Source organism: Microcaecilia unicolor, chromosome 6 (assembly GCF_901765095.1).
Source record: "Microcaecilia unicolor chromosome 6, aMicUni1.1, whole genome shotgun sequence".
In the NCBI taxonomy this organism is placed as follows: Eukaryota; Metazoa; Chordata; class Amphibia; order Gymnophiona; family Siphonopidae; genus Microcaecilia; species Microcaecilia unicolor.
This window is the reverse complement of record NC_044036.1, coordinates 40,072,892-40,086,940: the sequence shown is the minus strand read 5'-3', so window position 1 is coordinate 40,086,940 and position 14,049 is coordinate 40,072,892. Positions and strand designations below refer to the sequence as shown.

The 14,049-nt window shown below is 45.4% G+C and overlaps 1 protein-coding gene and 1 long non-coding RNA gene across 3 annotated transcripts in view; one reads left to right on the top strand and one right to left on the bottom strand.

Moving 5' to 3' along the window:
• ALG6 (ALG6 alpha-1,3-glucosyltransferase) overlaps positions 1-7,072 on the bottom strand; it is a 72,405-nt gene extending 65,333 nt beyond the window's left edge. For both annotated transcript variants that reach the window (XM_030206896.1, XM_030206898.1), the window contains exons 1-2: positions 6,901-7,072; positions 4,527-4,611 (exon numbers count right to left, since the gene is read on the bottom strand). In XM_030206896.1, coding sequence (XP_030062756.1) covers positions 4,527-4,611; positions 6,901-6,982 — 167 coding nt within the window. In that variant the 5' untranslated portion in view covers positions 6,983-7,072. The remainder of the gene's footprint in view (positions 1-4,526; positions 4,612-6,900) is intronic.
• A 71-nt stretch (positions 7,073-7,143) lies between these two features.
• The window catches only part of LOC115471743, a 29,044-nt gene continuing 22,138 nt past the window's right edge, over positions 7,144-14,049 (top strand). Inside the window, exons 1-2 of the long non-coding RNA XR_003942408.1 lie at positions 7,144-7,224; positions 11,640-11,739. This is a non-coding gene — a long non-coding RNA (uncharacterized LOC115471743). The remainder of the gene's footprint in view (positions 7,225-11,639; positions 11,740-14,049) is intronic.

The following is a 14,049-nucleotide window of genomic DNA, read 5'->3' as shown; positions in this document are numbered from 1 at the left end:
TGCTGTGTCATGGGATCTCAACGTCGTCCTCACCCAGCTGATGAAACCTCCTTTTGAGCCACTGAATACCTGCCATCTGAAGTACTTGACCTGGAAGGTCATTTTCTTGGTGGCAGTTACTTCAGCTCGTAGGGTCAGTGAGCTTCAAGCCCTAGTAGCTCATGCTCCATATACCAAATTTCATCACAACAGAGTAGTGCTCCGCACCCACCCAAAGTTCCTGCCGAAGGTGGTGTCGGAGTTCCATCTTAACCAGTCAATTGTCTTGCCAACATTCTTCCCCAGGCCGCATACCCGCCCTGCTGAACGTCAGTTGCACACATTGGACTGCAAGAGAGCATTGGCCTTCTACTTGGAGCGGACACAGCCCCACAGACAGTCCGCCCAATTGTTTGTTTCTTTCGACCCTAACAGGCTAGGGGTCGCTGTCGGGAAACGCACCATCTCTAATTGGCTAGCAGATTGCATTTCCTTCACTTACGCCCAGGCTGGGCTGACTCTTGAGGGTCATGTCACGGCTCATAGTGTCAGAGCCATGGCAGCGTCAGTGGCCCACTTGAAGTCAGCCACTATTGAAGAGATCTGCAAGGCTGCGACGTGGTCATCTGTCCACACATTCACATCTCATTACTGCCTCCAGCAGGATACCCGACGCGACAGTCGGTTCGGGCAGTCGGTGCTGCAGAATCTGTTTGGGGTGTAAATCCAACTCCACCCTCCAGGACCCGAATTTATTCTGGTCAGGCTGCACTCTCAGTTAGTTGTTCTTCGTAGGTCAATTTCTGTTATACCCTCGCCGTTGCGAGGTTCAATTGACCTGGGTTCTTGTTTTGAGTGAGCCTGAGAGCTAGGGATACCCCAGTCGTGAGAACAAGCAGCCTGCTTGTCCTCGGAGAAAGGGTATGATACATACCTGTAGCAGTTGTTCTCCGAGGACAGCAGGCTGATTGTTCTCACCTTCCCTCCCTCCTCCCCTTTGGAGTTGTGTGTTTCATATTTTTTGCTAGTCATTCAACTGGCGGGAGCGGTCGCGCACGGGCGGGAAGACGGCCGCGCATGCGCGGTGGGCGTGCCCTGCGTGCTGACCGTCCCGCGAAGCTTATTTCCGGTTGGTGGGGGCTGCCGCGGACGTCACCCAGTCGTGAGAACAATCAGCCTGCTGTCCTCGGAGAACAACTGCTACAGGTATGTATCATACCCTATCTCTCAAAATAGCTAGAACAGGAAAGGAGATGGTACAGATGGACACCTGGCCGGAAAGCAAAGTATGATTCATAGATTAAGCAATATTAGAGAAAAAAAGTGTTTTGCCATAGACTTGTATTAGGGCCAGATACTATATAAAGAAGGGCATCAGATAGATCGTTGGAGGTTCTCCCCAACGCATCTAGGATGCAGAGCTCCGGTCAGCTGAATCCAGAATTTGTCTGATGAATGTATTGAATAGAAGACTTTATTTTGGTAAGAATAAACAAAATCCTATTTCTGAAAACTATCTTTGTCTTTATTTCTACTGTTTATCTATCATTTGCTCTACCACATAATCCACACACAGGTGACACTCACTTTTCCAACTAATTAGGGTAGATTTTAATAATATATATATGTGGGAACATAAATGGCCCAAGATACACCTAGATCCTGAAAGACAGAAAGCTGTGGTCATGGGAATAAGGTGTGAACTCCGCCTTCTGATGCCTTCCCAGAACAGACCCCCATGGGTCTGGGTAACCCTGGAGGGGTCTAAAAGGGGGGCATTAAAACAGGACGTAAGGGGAGATGAGGGTAGAGAGGTAAGGAGGGGCTGCAGATCGAGTGCATTTGTAGGTGAGTAGGAGAAGCTTGAACTGTATGCGGTATCTGATCGGAAGCCAGTGAAGTGACTTGAGGAGAGGGGTGATATGAGTATATCGGTTAAGGCGGAAGATAAGACGTGTGGCAGAGTTCTGGATGGACTGAAGGGGGGATAGATGGCTAAGTGGGAGGCCGGTGAGGAGTAAGTTGCAGTAGTCAAGGCGAGAGGTAATGAGAGAGTGGATGAGAGTTCGGGTGGTGTGCTCGGAGAGGAAGGGGCGAATTTTGCTAATGTTATAGAGGAAGAAGCGACAGGTCTTGGCTATCTGCTGGATATGCGCAGAGAAGCTTAGCCGAAATTGGATGGCGGAGCAGGTGGGGGGGGGGAAGAGGGGTTGGTGGTTGGGAGGCGAGGATAGTGGAGGGCAGACTTATACGGTCTGTGCCAGAGCCGGTGATGGGAGGCGGGACTGGTGGTTGGGAGGCAGAGAATCCTGCTGGGCAGACTTATATGGTCTATGCCCTGAAAAGACAGGTACAAATCAAGGTAAGGTATACACATATGAATTTATCTTGTTGGGCAGACTGGATGGACCATGCAGATCTTTTTCTGCCGTCATCTACTATGTTACTATGTTACACCTGAAGACTAATCTCTCTGAAAAAGTCCTTTCTTGAAATAAGCACGTTTACTCACAGTTAACTGCAGATCAGAGGTTGTGCCCCACTGGCAAAGAGTCCCCTGGTACTAAGATTAGCAGTAGGTCAGAGCTGGCACAATGGTGTACAATGCCCTCTTTCAGCACCATTCAAGGTAAGAACTACGTTCTCTAACATGGGTAACACAGGAAAGGGAACTAAAACTGGCTTACAAAAATGGCCACTAGCGCATGGACTACAACAGGAAACAAAACAGGGCACACTCTGACCCAGTTAGCAGGGGGGAAAAGCACCATGGGAGTAGAGCCCAGTACCCTACACCCACCACAATGCATTGCTAATGTGACTCGGAGACAAACAAAGCAGATCAATCAGTGATATGGTTCAAAACTTTATTTTCAGAGATTCGCCCGACACAGACTGTGTTTCGCCCACAAGGGCTGCGTCAGGGGCTAATAGTCCAAGCAGGACATGAGATTGAAACGTAAAAAACCAGCAGAGTGCTTTCCTCAGTCAAGATGAGGACATCAGCTCAATGCACAGGGTAAGTCTCTGGTGCATCTCCAGCAGCTGAGAGATGCACCAGAGACTTACCCTGTGCATTGAGCTGATGTCCTCATCTTGACTGAGGAAAGCACTCTGCTGGTTTTTTACGTTTCAATCTCATGTCCTGCTTGGACTATTAGCCCCTGACACAGCCCTTGTGGGCGAAACACAGTCTGTGTCGGGCGAATCTCTGAAAATAAAGTTTTGAACCATATCACTGATTGATCTGCTTTGTTTGTCTCCACGTTGGATTTTGCGGATCGCTTGCCATCTTGTTTCTTAGGACCATCTTTGCTTGCTAATGTGACTCTGCAGGGCACCTAACAGAAAAGGTGTCACACTCACCCGAGAGCCACATCGCAACCAGGGAAAGGCTGTCGGAGGATACAACATATTCTGCTGTCATGGAGGTGGGTACGGCATTTGAGGCTGGCATACAGGCTGGCAAAAAAGGTTTTTAGTTTTATTTTTTTAGTATGGAAGGGGGTTGGTGACCACTGGGGGAGTATGGGGAGGTCATCCCCCATTCCCTCCAGTGGTCATCTGGTCAGTTGGGGCACCTTTTTGAGGCTTGGTCGTGAAAATAAAAGGACCAAGTAAACCCGGCGAAATACTGCTTAACGCTGCTTTTTTTTCCATTATTGGCGAAAGCCGGCCATCTGGTAGCCACGCCCATGCCCGCCCATGTCCCGCCTTCGCTAATCTACCGACACGCCCCCTTGAACTTTCGCCGGCGAAGCAACGGGAAAGCGGCGATGCTGTCAAAAATGGCGCTTTCGATTATACCGATTTCGCCGCTTTTAAGAAATCGCTGGCCAACTCCCGATTTGTGTCGGAAGATGGCCGGCGATCACTTTCGATTATAAGCTGGATAGACACCTATGTTGTCTGAATAAAATGGGTGCTTTTTTTGGAAATTTAAATTACCCCCTCTCCCCCAACACACACGGTTAAGTATACTTTGCAACCTAATGTAATCATCAAAATTAATATATTCATACCCACTTTGCCAAATTTATCTTTCATCAAGAATAAAACAGTGCCCACTTGGAAAATACTGGAATCTATGAATGAACTTGGTAAAACGATGTCTTCAATAAAGCTGAATTGCAATCAAATTGTAAAAGGCCAGGATGTCTAGAAAATTTGTATCCAAGGCTTTTATTTTGATTGCAATTCAGCTGTTTCATCAGTTTCAATTAAAGCTGATAAACCCCTGATGCAGGCCGGTGTGGCCGAAACACGATTCGTGTCGGGTTTTTATTGATTTTAATAAAGCCATTGTTTGGGAAGACATCACATGAGAGAGGACTTTTTTTGGATCCACTGTGTGTACTTGGTGTTCTTCATTTCTCCTGTGGAGAGATCACCTTCTGTGGTTGTTTCGCTTGGTAAAACGATAACATCAGTGAAATTCACTTTGTATATGAACTACTAAGAGCTCAATTTGGATTAAGTTCAGGTTTAACAGACCATCCTGTAAACAAACCTTTATAAAAGAATCATGCAAATCAGAGACTGCATACCACTGGTTGATAGGAAGGTTATAGGTTATTTCCTGCCAGTGTCTCTGGGCTTCATAGTCTCCGTAGAGAGGAGGTTTTCCAGCTCCTACAAAGAAAGAGTAGATAAAGTTGTCATGCCAACCTCAAAATTTGCTAAACATAATATAGTACCATATTCCTGCATGTCTCAGTTACAGTAATACTCTGTAATCAGAATGATAGCATAAATAAGTGCATAATAGATTTTTGAATATGGGAAATACATACAGCAGAAAAGAAGTTTATTGCTGGTGGTTTGATTCCCAGTTCTTTCAACTGGCCTGGGCTAGGGATTCTGGGGAAGCAGCATTCATAATCCCTGGGGAGAAGGGAGTCTTACTCCTTTTGGAATGATGACATCTAATGGCCAAACTTAGGCCCATGGCTGCAGGATTATTGAAGAAACTCTGGTATATGGTCCCTGGTAACGGGTATACAGCATGGCTGTATTAGATTTTTAAGAAAGGCGGAGCAACATGCATGGAGTGATCGTGGTTACAACACCAAGTGCAGCAGTGCTTCAGTACTGGGCTACCAAAATGGATGGAGTAACCTGTACATGGTTATAACCCTACTATTAATGACTCTGCTTGAGACAACTATAAGGGGCTGTGATGGAAACAGGATTGAGAATTTAATATTTAGGTATGCCAACAAGAAAAGGACTAAAATTTGGAGAGATACAAGGGCCTTTTACTCTATCCTCATCCTTCTGGATCAATCTACTGCTTTTGACACTACTGATCACTACTCCTTGATACACCGTCCTCCTTTGAATTTTAGGACTCTGTTCTGTCTTGGTTTTTTTCCTTCTCTTTCCCATTGCACTTTTAGTTTATGCTGTGGTGAATCCTCCTCCAATGCTATCCCACTATCAGTTGGTGTACTTCAGGACTGTTTAGGTACCTCTTCTTTTCTCTCTCTATACTTGTACCCTTGGTGCTGTGATCACCTCTCATAGTTTATCTACCTCTCAACACCAGAAATCCAAGCCCAATCTTGTCTGACATTGCTGCCTGGATGTCCCACTGCCATCTGAAATTGAACATGCCAAAGACCGAGCTTCTTATCTTTCCCCATTCTCCTTTTCCATGGATAATGTCGTTGTCCTCCCCATCTCCTAAGCTCATAACTTTGGAGTCAACCATGATTCCTCTCTCTCTCTCTCTCTGCACAAATCCAACAGACTGCAAAAATCTGTCATTTTTTTCTATATCACCATAATTCATCCGTTCGTTTCTGAGCACACCACCAAAACTATCCACACTTAGATTACTGCAACTTGCTCTTCATAGGTCTCCCACTAAACCATCTCTCTACCCTTTGATGTGTTCAAAATTCTGCTGCATGACATCTATCAGTGTCACTAGACTCACATAATCCCTCTCCTCAAATCGTTTAATTGCTTCCTGTTTCCATATGCAGTTCAAATGACTCCTTAGTCTCAAGTGATTTCATTCTGCAGCTCCTCATTAACTCTCTCTATAACACTCCCCTGGAACTTTATTCATTAGATAAGTCACTTATCTGTACTGTTCTCCACCACCAACTCCAGACTACATTTCTTCCATCTTGTTGCACCTTATGCATGAAATCCACTTCCTGAGTCAATGTGTCATGTTTCATCTCTAGCCCTACTCAAATCCAGGCTAAAAGCCCATCTTTTTTTTAAGGCTGCTTTGAACTCATAACCCTATATTTATCTGTTCAGTATTGATGTTTGTTTTAATCATTCCTATAATAAATGTAACTTCCCAATCCCTTATTTGTCCTCTTTGTCTTGAATAGATTGTATATTGTATTGAGCAAGGACCAACTCGCACATGTTTGTGTACAGTGTTATGAAAATGATTAAGTTGTAGTAGAAAAAAATGTCCTATGGGACCAGGTGATCAAAATTGCCTATTTAACTTGGAAGAGGGGAGGAATGGAAATTGAATATTGAGTAAGGAGAGTTTGTATGATCTTCTACCCAAGATGGCAAAAATAATACAAACACTCAAACCTCTATGACAGGCTACTGGGTCAGATGCTCAGCAGTTCGGAACGAATCAATTTTGGACTCAGTTCACACATTTTCATTAGTAGCTCAAGGCAAGTTACATTCAGGAATAGTTTGTATTTTCTTGTCCCCAGAAGACTTACAATCTAAACTTGTATCTGAAGGAAAGAAAGGTGAAGTGACTTGCCCAAGATCACAAGGAGCATCAGCGGGAGAAGCGGGATTTGAATCCTGACTTCTCTGGCTCGCAGCTCACTTGTTCTAACCACAAAGCTCACTGGCAGCTCAAATAAACCAATCAGACTTTAACTACTACCATTTACTAAGTTACTATTTTACAGACAGCCACATTACCCGAATAAAAATTAAGCGAAACGGACCAGCGCACAACCAGCCCTAATAACACTGACAGCGCCGCCAAACTCCACGTTTCCATCACTGCTTAACGAGGGAGAAAAATAAACAGCAGAGTCCCAGCACACACTTCCTCCTTTCCACCTAGCTCAGGCTCAAGTTTGCGGCGCCCTCAATATACGCAACGCTTCAGCTCTTCGCGGCGCAGACCTATGACGCTACAGGACGCGTTCTTCCGCGTCGCGAGGCGACAGAAGTTGTGAGAGGAATTTGTGCCACCGCTGGAGAAAGCTGGGAGCGGGGTGAGGATGAGAGATAAAGCAGGTGGAGTTTTTGACTTTAACATCCAGGGTTTTGCCGGCATCCGTGAATGTGTTTACGTCCTTAAGCTTGCACCACTGACTGTCAGCTGCTAAGAGTTGTGTTCCTCTTATTTAATTATATTGAGCTGGTAGCGCTATACAAATGTTAATAATAATAATATTTACGCTATTGGTTTGGGATATCGGGGCTCCTGGCTCACTTCTGCATGTGTACTGATAGGCGATCTCGTGTGTAGGTTGCTGAATCCAAGCAAAACGGACTCTCCCGAGAATGTTTGTTTTTGTATTTGTATCTGAACTTGTTAGATGGTAGAGAGGGAATACCACCCACATTAATTTACTGAAAGAGGAGTTTAAGTGGATCCTTTGCAGGACGTAGAGAAGTTCTGAAATGGCCGCGCTCTGGTGGTTGTAATGACCCTGGGGAGACTGGAGTCTTATGATTGAGACACCTCTTTTGAACTACATTTAAAAATGACTAGAAAATGATGTGTATCAGATGAACGCTTGCTTTGGGCTGATTTTCCTGATTGTGTAACTTACCTGAATAAAAGTGAGTTTTAGCCTGCAGAGTTTCACAAGAGCATTGCCATACTGGGTCAGACCGAAGCCCAGTAGTTAAGTACATAAGTATTGCCACACTGGGACAGACCAAAGGTCCATTCTGTTTCCAACAGTGGCCAATCCAGGTCACAAATACCTGGCAAGATCCCAAAAAAGTTCAATACATTTTATGCTGCTTATCCCAGAAATAAGCAGTGGATTTTCCCCAGGTCAATTTAATAATGGTCTATGGCCTAATCCTTTAGGAAGCCATCCAGTCCTTTTTTTAAACCTCGCTAAGCTTAATTCAGGTCACAAGTACGTGGCAAGATCCCATAAGAGTAAAAAACAGATTTTCTGATGCTTATGTCAGGGGTAAGCAATGGATTTTCCCATTTTAATAATGGTTTCTGGACTTTTCTTGTAGCGCCTTGTCCAAACCTTGAAACCCTGTTTCTACTGTAAGCATTTTGATAGCTTTATAAGGATGTCCTCGCTGCATAATTACTTTGTTGCAGTTATTTAACAGATTCTATGGAGCTTATTGTAGAATTTTCAGGCACATTGTTTTAGCTTTGCTTTTCTGTTTGCTACTGTTAGTTTCTCCTGACATTTGCACACTGGAATATCTAACAAACCACAATAATGCCCCTGTTGCAAGGGCTACTCAACTGCCTGTTACAGAAATAACTTACAGAATGAAGATATGGCAATGACTCATATGCAGGTGATGTATTGTATACGTGCAGCCATTGTGACTGCTATGTAATTCAGTGATCATGGCTAAGGGGAGCAGTATAAAGGTACAGTGCATACAGTACAAGTTGGAATACTTCTCTCTGACAAGTTAGAGTTTGCTTCCTTGTCTAAAGTTTATTTCCCAGGAAATATACTTTTCCCCGTGACTGTGAGGATAAATCTTTGCAGCTAGAATCTTTTTTATTCTTTCTCTTCTTCCCAGTGCTTTTTTTGTAGGAAAAAAAAAGGTACCAGTACTCATTGTGGGTGGAGTCAGCATCTATGGCTCTGCCCTCTATGGTAGCCACACCCCTTATACCAGCCATGGCTTATATAAATAGGCATCATTGAAATAATAACTTGTGATCTTTTTTCACTATAAATAATTTCTGTAAGCTCATACAGCTCCAGAATACCCAGTGTAAAATAAGACAGCAAATGTAAATTCTCGAATTGGACGTACTTCAAACACTAAAAATGAAAGTAAAATGATTTTTTTCTACCTTTGTTGTCTGGTGACTTTGATTTTCTGATCATGTTGGCCCCAGTCTCTGCTTCTGCTGCTCTCTATCTGTTCTCTTAATTCCGTTTCCAGGGCTTCCTTTCCTTTTATTTCTTTACTTTCTTCTTCATTTCTTGCCCTACATCTATAAGTAAAAGCTGGGTTCTCCATGAAATTGACTGGAGGAGATATAACATGGTTCCAGCTTTTGCCTACTTTCTCCATCCATATGCAGTTTTTCTCCTCTCTTCCCTTTCCCTCATCTCCATCCAACACTCTAGAATGCACTGCCTGAAAGGCTCTGCTTAACACGAGACTATCTCTACTTCAGGAAGCAGGTGAAAGCTTGGCTGTTCAACTGGGCCTTTAATGGAAGAAGTAACTAACTTATTAGCCTCACTCACACACACAAAGAGTGACTCTGGCTGCACATACTGCAGCAGGACATGTTTATCCACTCGTACCCTAGCTGAGATAATATTTAACCATCTCTCTGATCTCATGTGCAACTTTCTTTAAACCAGTCACCTTACTTTCTAACTCTTTTTACTCTTACCTATCTATATGTTACATCTTTGCTTTACCCTTCACTATCAATTAAAATGTTCTATTATGTATTGTGTTGACATTGTAAGTAGTATACCATGCCATACTTTGTATTGTTATTTGAATATTTTTACTGCTGTAATTGCCTATTGCTTATGTTTGATCTATTCTTACTGTACACTGCCATGAGTGAATTCCTTCAAAAAGGCGATAAATAATTCCTAATCTAATATAATAATTTGTACCATCAATGTTCCATGGTTGGCTGGGTTCGTAACATCCTGACGTCAGCAAGCCTCCAGCGTTCCATTCTCTCTCACTGTCCCGCCCTCGCGTAAAGATGAAATTACGTCAGAGGGCAGAACAGTGAGAGGGAAGGGAACGCTGGAGGCAAGCTGACATCAGGATGTTACGAACGCAAGCAAGACAAGTGAAGGCAATAGAACGCTGGACATGGAAGGGAAGACAGAATCGAGGGACACGGATGGGAGGGCAGGGCAGAGGAGAATCGCTGGACATGGAGGGGATGGGAGGCGACTGGAGAATCACGGGACACGGAAGAGAGGACAGGGCAGAGGAGAATCGCTGGACATGGAGGGAAGACAAGGGCAGAGAACATTCGATAGACATGGAGGGGAGGCTAGGGCAGAGGACAATCGATGGACATGGATGGGATGGGAGGAGAGGAGAGAATCACGGAACACGGATGGGGGAGGTCACGGTAGAGGAGAATCGCTGGACATGGAGGGGATGGGAGGAGAGGAGAGAATCACAGGACACGTAGGAGAGGGCAGGTTAGAGGACGATCACTGGACATGGAGGGGAGGCCAGAATCGCGGCGCCTGGAGGTGAGGGCAGGGCAGAGGAGAATCGCTGGACATGGAGGGGAGGCCAGAATCCTGGGATACAGAGGGGAGGGCAGGGCAGAGGAGAATCGCAGGACACCGAGGGGAGGGGAGGGCAGGGCAGAGGAGAATTGCTGGACAGCAATAATTTTTTCCCTTCTTCTCCAAGTCCTGCATTTCTCCTCTCTCCCCTGCTCTCCTCTCCATCCATATCCAGCAATTCTCCTCTCTCGCCTGCTCTCCTTTCTGTCCATTTCCAACATTTCTCCTCTCTTCCCTCCTCTCCCCTCCCATCCATGTCCAGCATGTCTTCTCTCTCCCCTGCCCTCCCCTCCCATTCATGTCCAGCAATTCTCCTTCCCCCTTCCTCCTCTGCCATCCATGTCCAGTGATTCTCCCTCCCTCCTGCTTGCCCATCCTCCTTCTCCCGCTACCTGCCAGCCCCCTCTGTTATCTGTCCCCCCTTTTCAGCCCCCCAACCCAGTTTTCACCTGCCTACCCTCAGCTCCCTCGATGCCTCTCTTCTCTCTGCCACCTGGCCTCCTGCATTTTTTAAATCTCTGAATCGACAGCACAGCACCTCGCGTCTGTGAAACAAGCAGATCGCCTCAGGCTTTCCCTTCACTGTGTCCTGCCCTCCTCTGATGTAACTTCCTATTTCCGCAAGAGCAGGACACAGTGAGGGAAGGCCTGAGGCGATCTGCTTGTTTCACAGACGTGAGGTCCTACCCTGCCAATTCAGAGATTTAAAAAATGCAGGGGGCTGGGTGGCAGAGAGAAGGGGGCTGTCGAGGGAGCTGAGGGTAGGCAGATGGAGACTGAGACTGGGGACTGCAGAGGAGAGGTAACAGTGGCGCTGGCATGCCACTGCTCGAGAGGTAAAAAAAAAAGGTGCAGGTACGCCGTACCGGAACAAAAAAAGCACTGCTTCCTCTCTGCTTTGTAAACTTTGTACTATAGCTTCTTTTATCATACTCTAAAACTGCTGATGCTCAGAGCCAATGCTATTTCCTGTAATGGTGAGTAATAAAGAATTCCTGTTTTCTTCTTTCAGCCTGATTCTTTGTTTCTCTGAGAGTAGAAAGAACAAAACACAGCATAAATTGGTGACACCCGATGTTGGCCTTTTCTTCCCCTGCTGGCCAGAGGGAAGATTCTGAGTCCAACTTAATATTTTCTTGTACTTTTCTTTGTATGTTTTCTGATGATCTTGAATTTTAGTGTTTCCTAATTTGTCATTAGGTGCTGATAGTTGGTGGGTATACCAGGAGACGTCCTGGCACTGAGTAAGTGAACCTCCACCTGATCACGGGAGACCCTGTTAACCTTTAAACAACGATTTGTGAGTATAAAAATAGTTACTCTCTACTGTCGCCATTTGCTTTGGGTAGGCATCCTTTTGCTTGTATATTCTTGTGAGCTAAGACCACTTTCTCATAAGGGTGGCATGATAAATCTTATTTGAGCTTTGTTCGCAGTGAGGTATTATGCTTGTGCGAATTCGTACATAACTCAATGAGTCAGGTTCAAATCTTAGTTCATGTTTTCTGAATTTTTGCTTTGTTCCTCATGATGTTTACATCCCCATTACAAATGGTTTGTGATCAGAATCCTCTGATTACTAATTCTATAATTCTTTATAACAAAAAATGGCACGAGGCAGCTGAGAAAAACACCATTTTTTCATGGCCACAAGAAGGCTCACTAGACCCCTACATTCTTAAGAGCCTTTTTGACTTCTTGTCATTAAATGATGATAAGAAAAGTAAAATTACACACATGCAAATCCTTGATTTGTGGCTCAAAGCAGCCGATACAGCACAACTTCGTGTAAAGTCTGTGCTGGATTTGAAGCCACTGAACCCACTGCCTTACCAACCTCCAGCTCCCTGCTGTCTGTCGGAACAATTGCTAGACCCATCGCCATCCCTGTATCCTAGCCTACAGGCAGTGGTAACCGAACAGTCTTCTGAGGTTGCTTCTGGATATCAGCTCTTACCCTCCAAACCTGCCTCCAATTCTCAGGCTAAGCCAAAACCCTCAACTTTACCCCCTCCGGGGGAAGGGCCAAGAAACCCATTTCTTCCACCATCTCAGACCTCCAAGGATGTTATGTATAGCTATCTTTCGGGAGCCGTGGCCGTTACGCCCCCCCGGGACCCGGTAAAATATTTTCCCCAGATGTCCACAGAAGCCTGTAGCAACACCCATTATGCTGAGCAGAAATCTGACTCTCAGGATGAAGAGGAAGTCGATGGTGAACTCTCCTTGTGTTCCCTTTCTCCCATGAAAACTCACAATAAAGCAAAATTAGAGCGACAATTGAGTCATGAGCCCAACAAGGCACTCGTAGGCTTAGGAACAACATCCCCGAAGGAATATGTGGCCCAAAAAGAGGAAACCTGTTATTATATTGATCCCTGTGTGGACAATTTCTTGGGATGGACGGAACACCTTGTACCCCAAGTAGTGCCTTTCCCGAGAAAGGGTTCATTCAAGCCTGATGCCAGGAATTTGGCTCAGGAATGTATTCGTCAGGGTTTGGGAGATCCCCAGTGGGACTACCCATACATGCAGAAGGGTTTAATGGTTTGGGAAAAGCATGAAGACAAATGTGTGAAATATGTTCCTTTATTGCATGGCAGACCACACCCTGATAATCCTGACTTGGTGCCAACTAAATATGTGCCCTGGTCTTCTGCAGACCTACAAACTATCATCCTCCAGTTGCCACCAATTACCAAGGGGGCTACTCCTTGGTTTACTACTTTTGAGAGACTCACCGCCGGCTTTAAACTTTGCGTGGGTGACATCAAGGCAGTCCTGGCCAAATTGCCCGGCGTTGATGTGGATACGATCTTTGCCCAAGCTGGCCTTGAGCAAGTAACCCTGAATAATCCGAATCATGATGGCCTCTCTTTCCCACAATATCACACCGATATGTGGGACACATTGAGGCTCATTACCCAGAGAGATTTTTCACGTCTTAAGAGTATGCGCTGGGACCCTGACAAGGAAAATATCAAAGTTTATGTGTCGCGCTTCCTTGAGAGTTGGAAGGCTGACACGGAACTCGATAATTTGGATCCCAATGTTTCACAACTTTTCTATCAGACCCTGCGTGATACTCTTCCTTCCCCAGTAAAGGCAAAACTGGAGGCCATCCTGGCTTTGGAATTGAAGCCATGGTCCGAGATTTCCATGCACATTTATCGCTTTGCTCGTCTCCATGAAAAGAAGTGTAAGAAGCGCCAAGACAATATTCTTAAAATTCAACGGAGGTTTGATGCCATGCAGTTGTCCAGGGAGATTCCTCCTATATCTGAGCCTCCCACCACTTACTATGCCGGCCAAGGCTGGCCTGTTGTTAAAGGAAGGGCAGCACCACCTCTCCATGGTCAGCCTACCAATGGCCCCAGCAGACGGGCCAACGTTGAGTGTTGGAACTGTGGTAGGTTTGGGCACTTCAAGGCTGAATGCAGAGCACCACCCTCTAATCTCAATCCCCAGACTGCCTCTCATTCCTATCCACATTAGGACCCATCACAGAGAGTCCAAGAGTATCGCCAAAGACCCTCTCATCAACTGCAATGACTAGTGTCTAACGTGCGTATATCAGTGGGTACCTCCGAACCCATGGTACAAGTGAAGG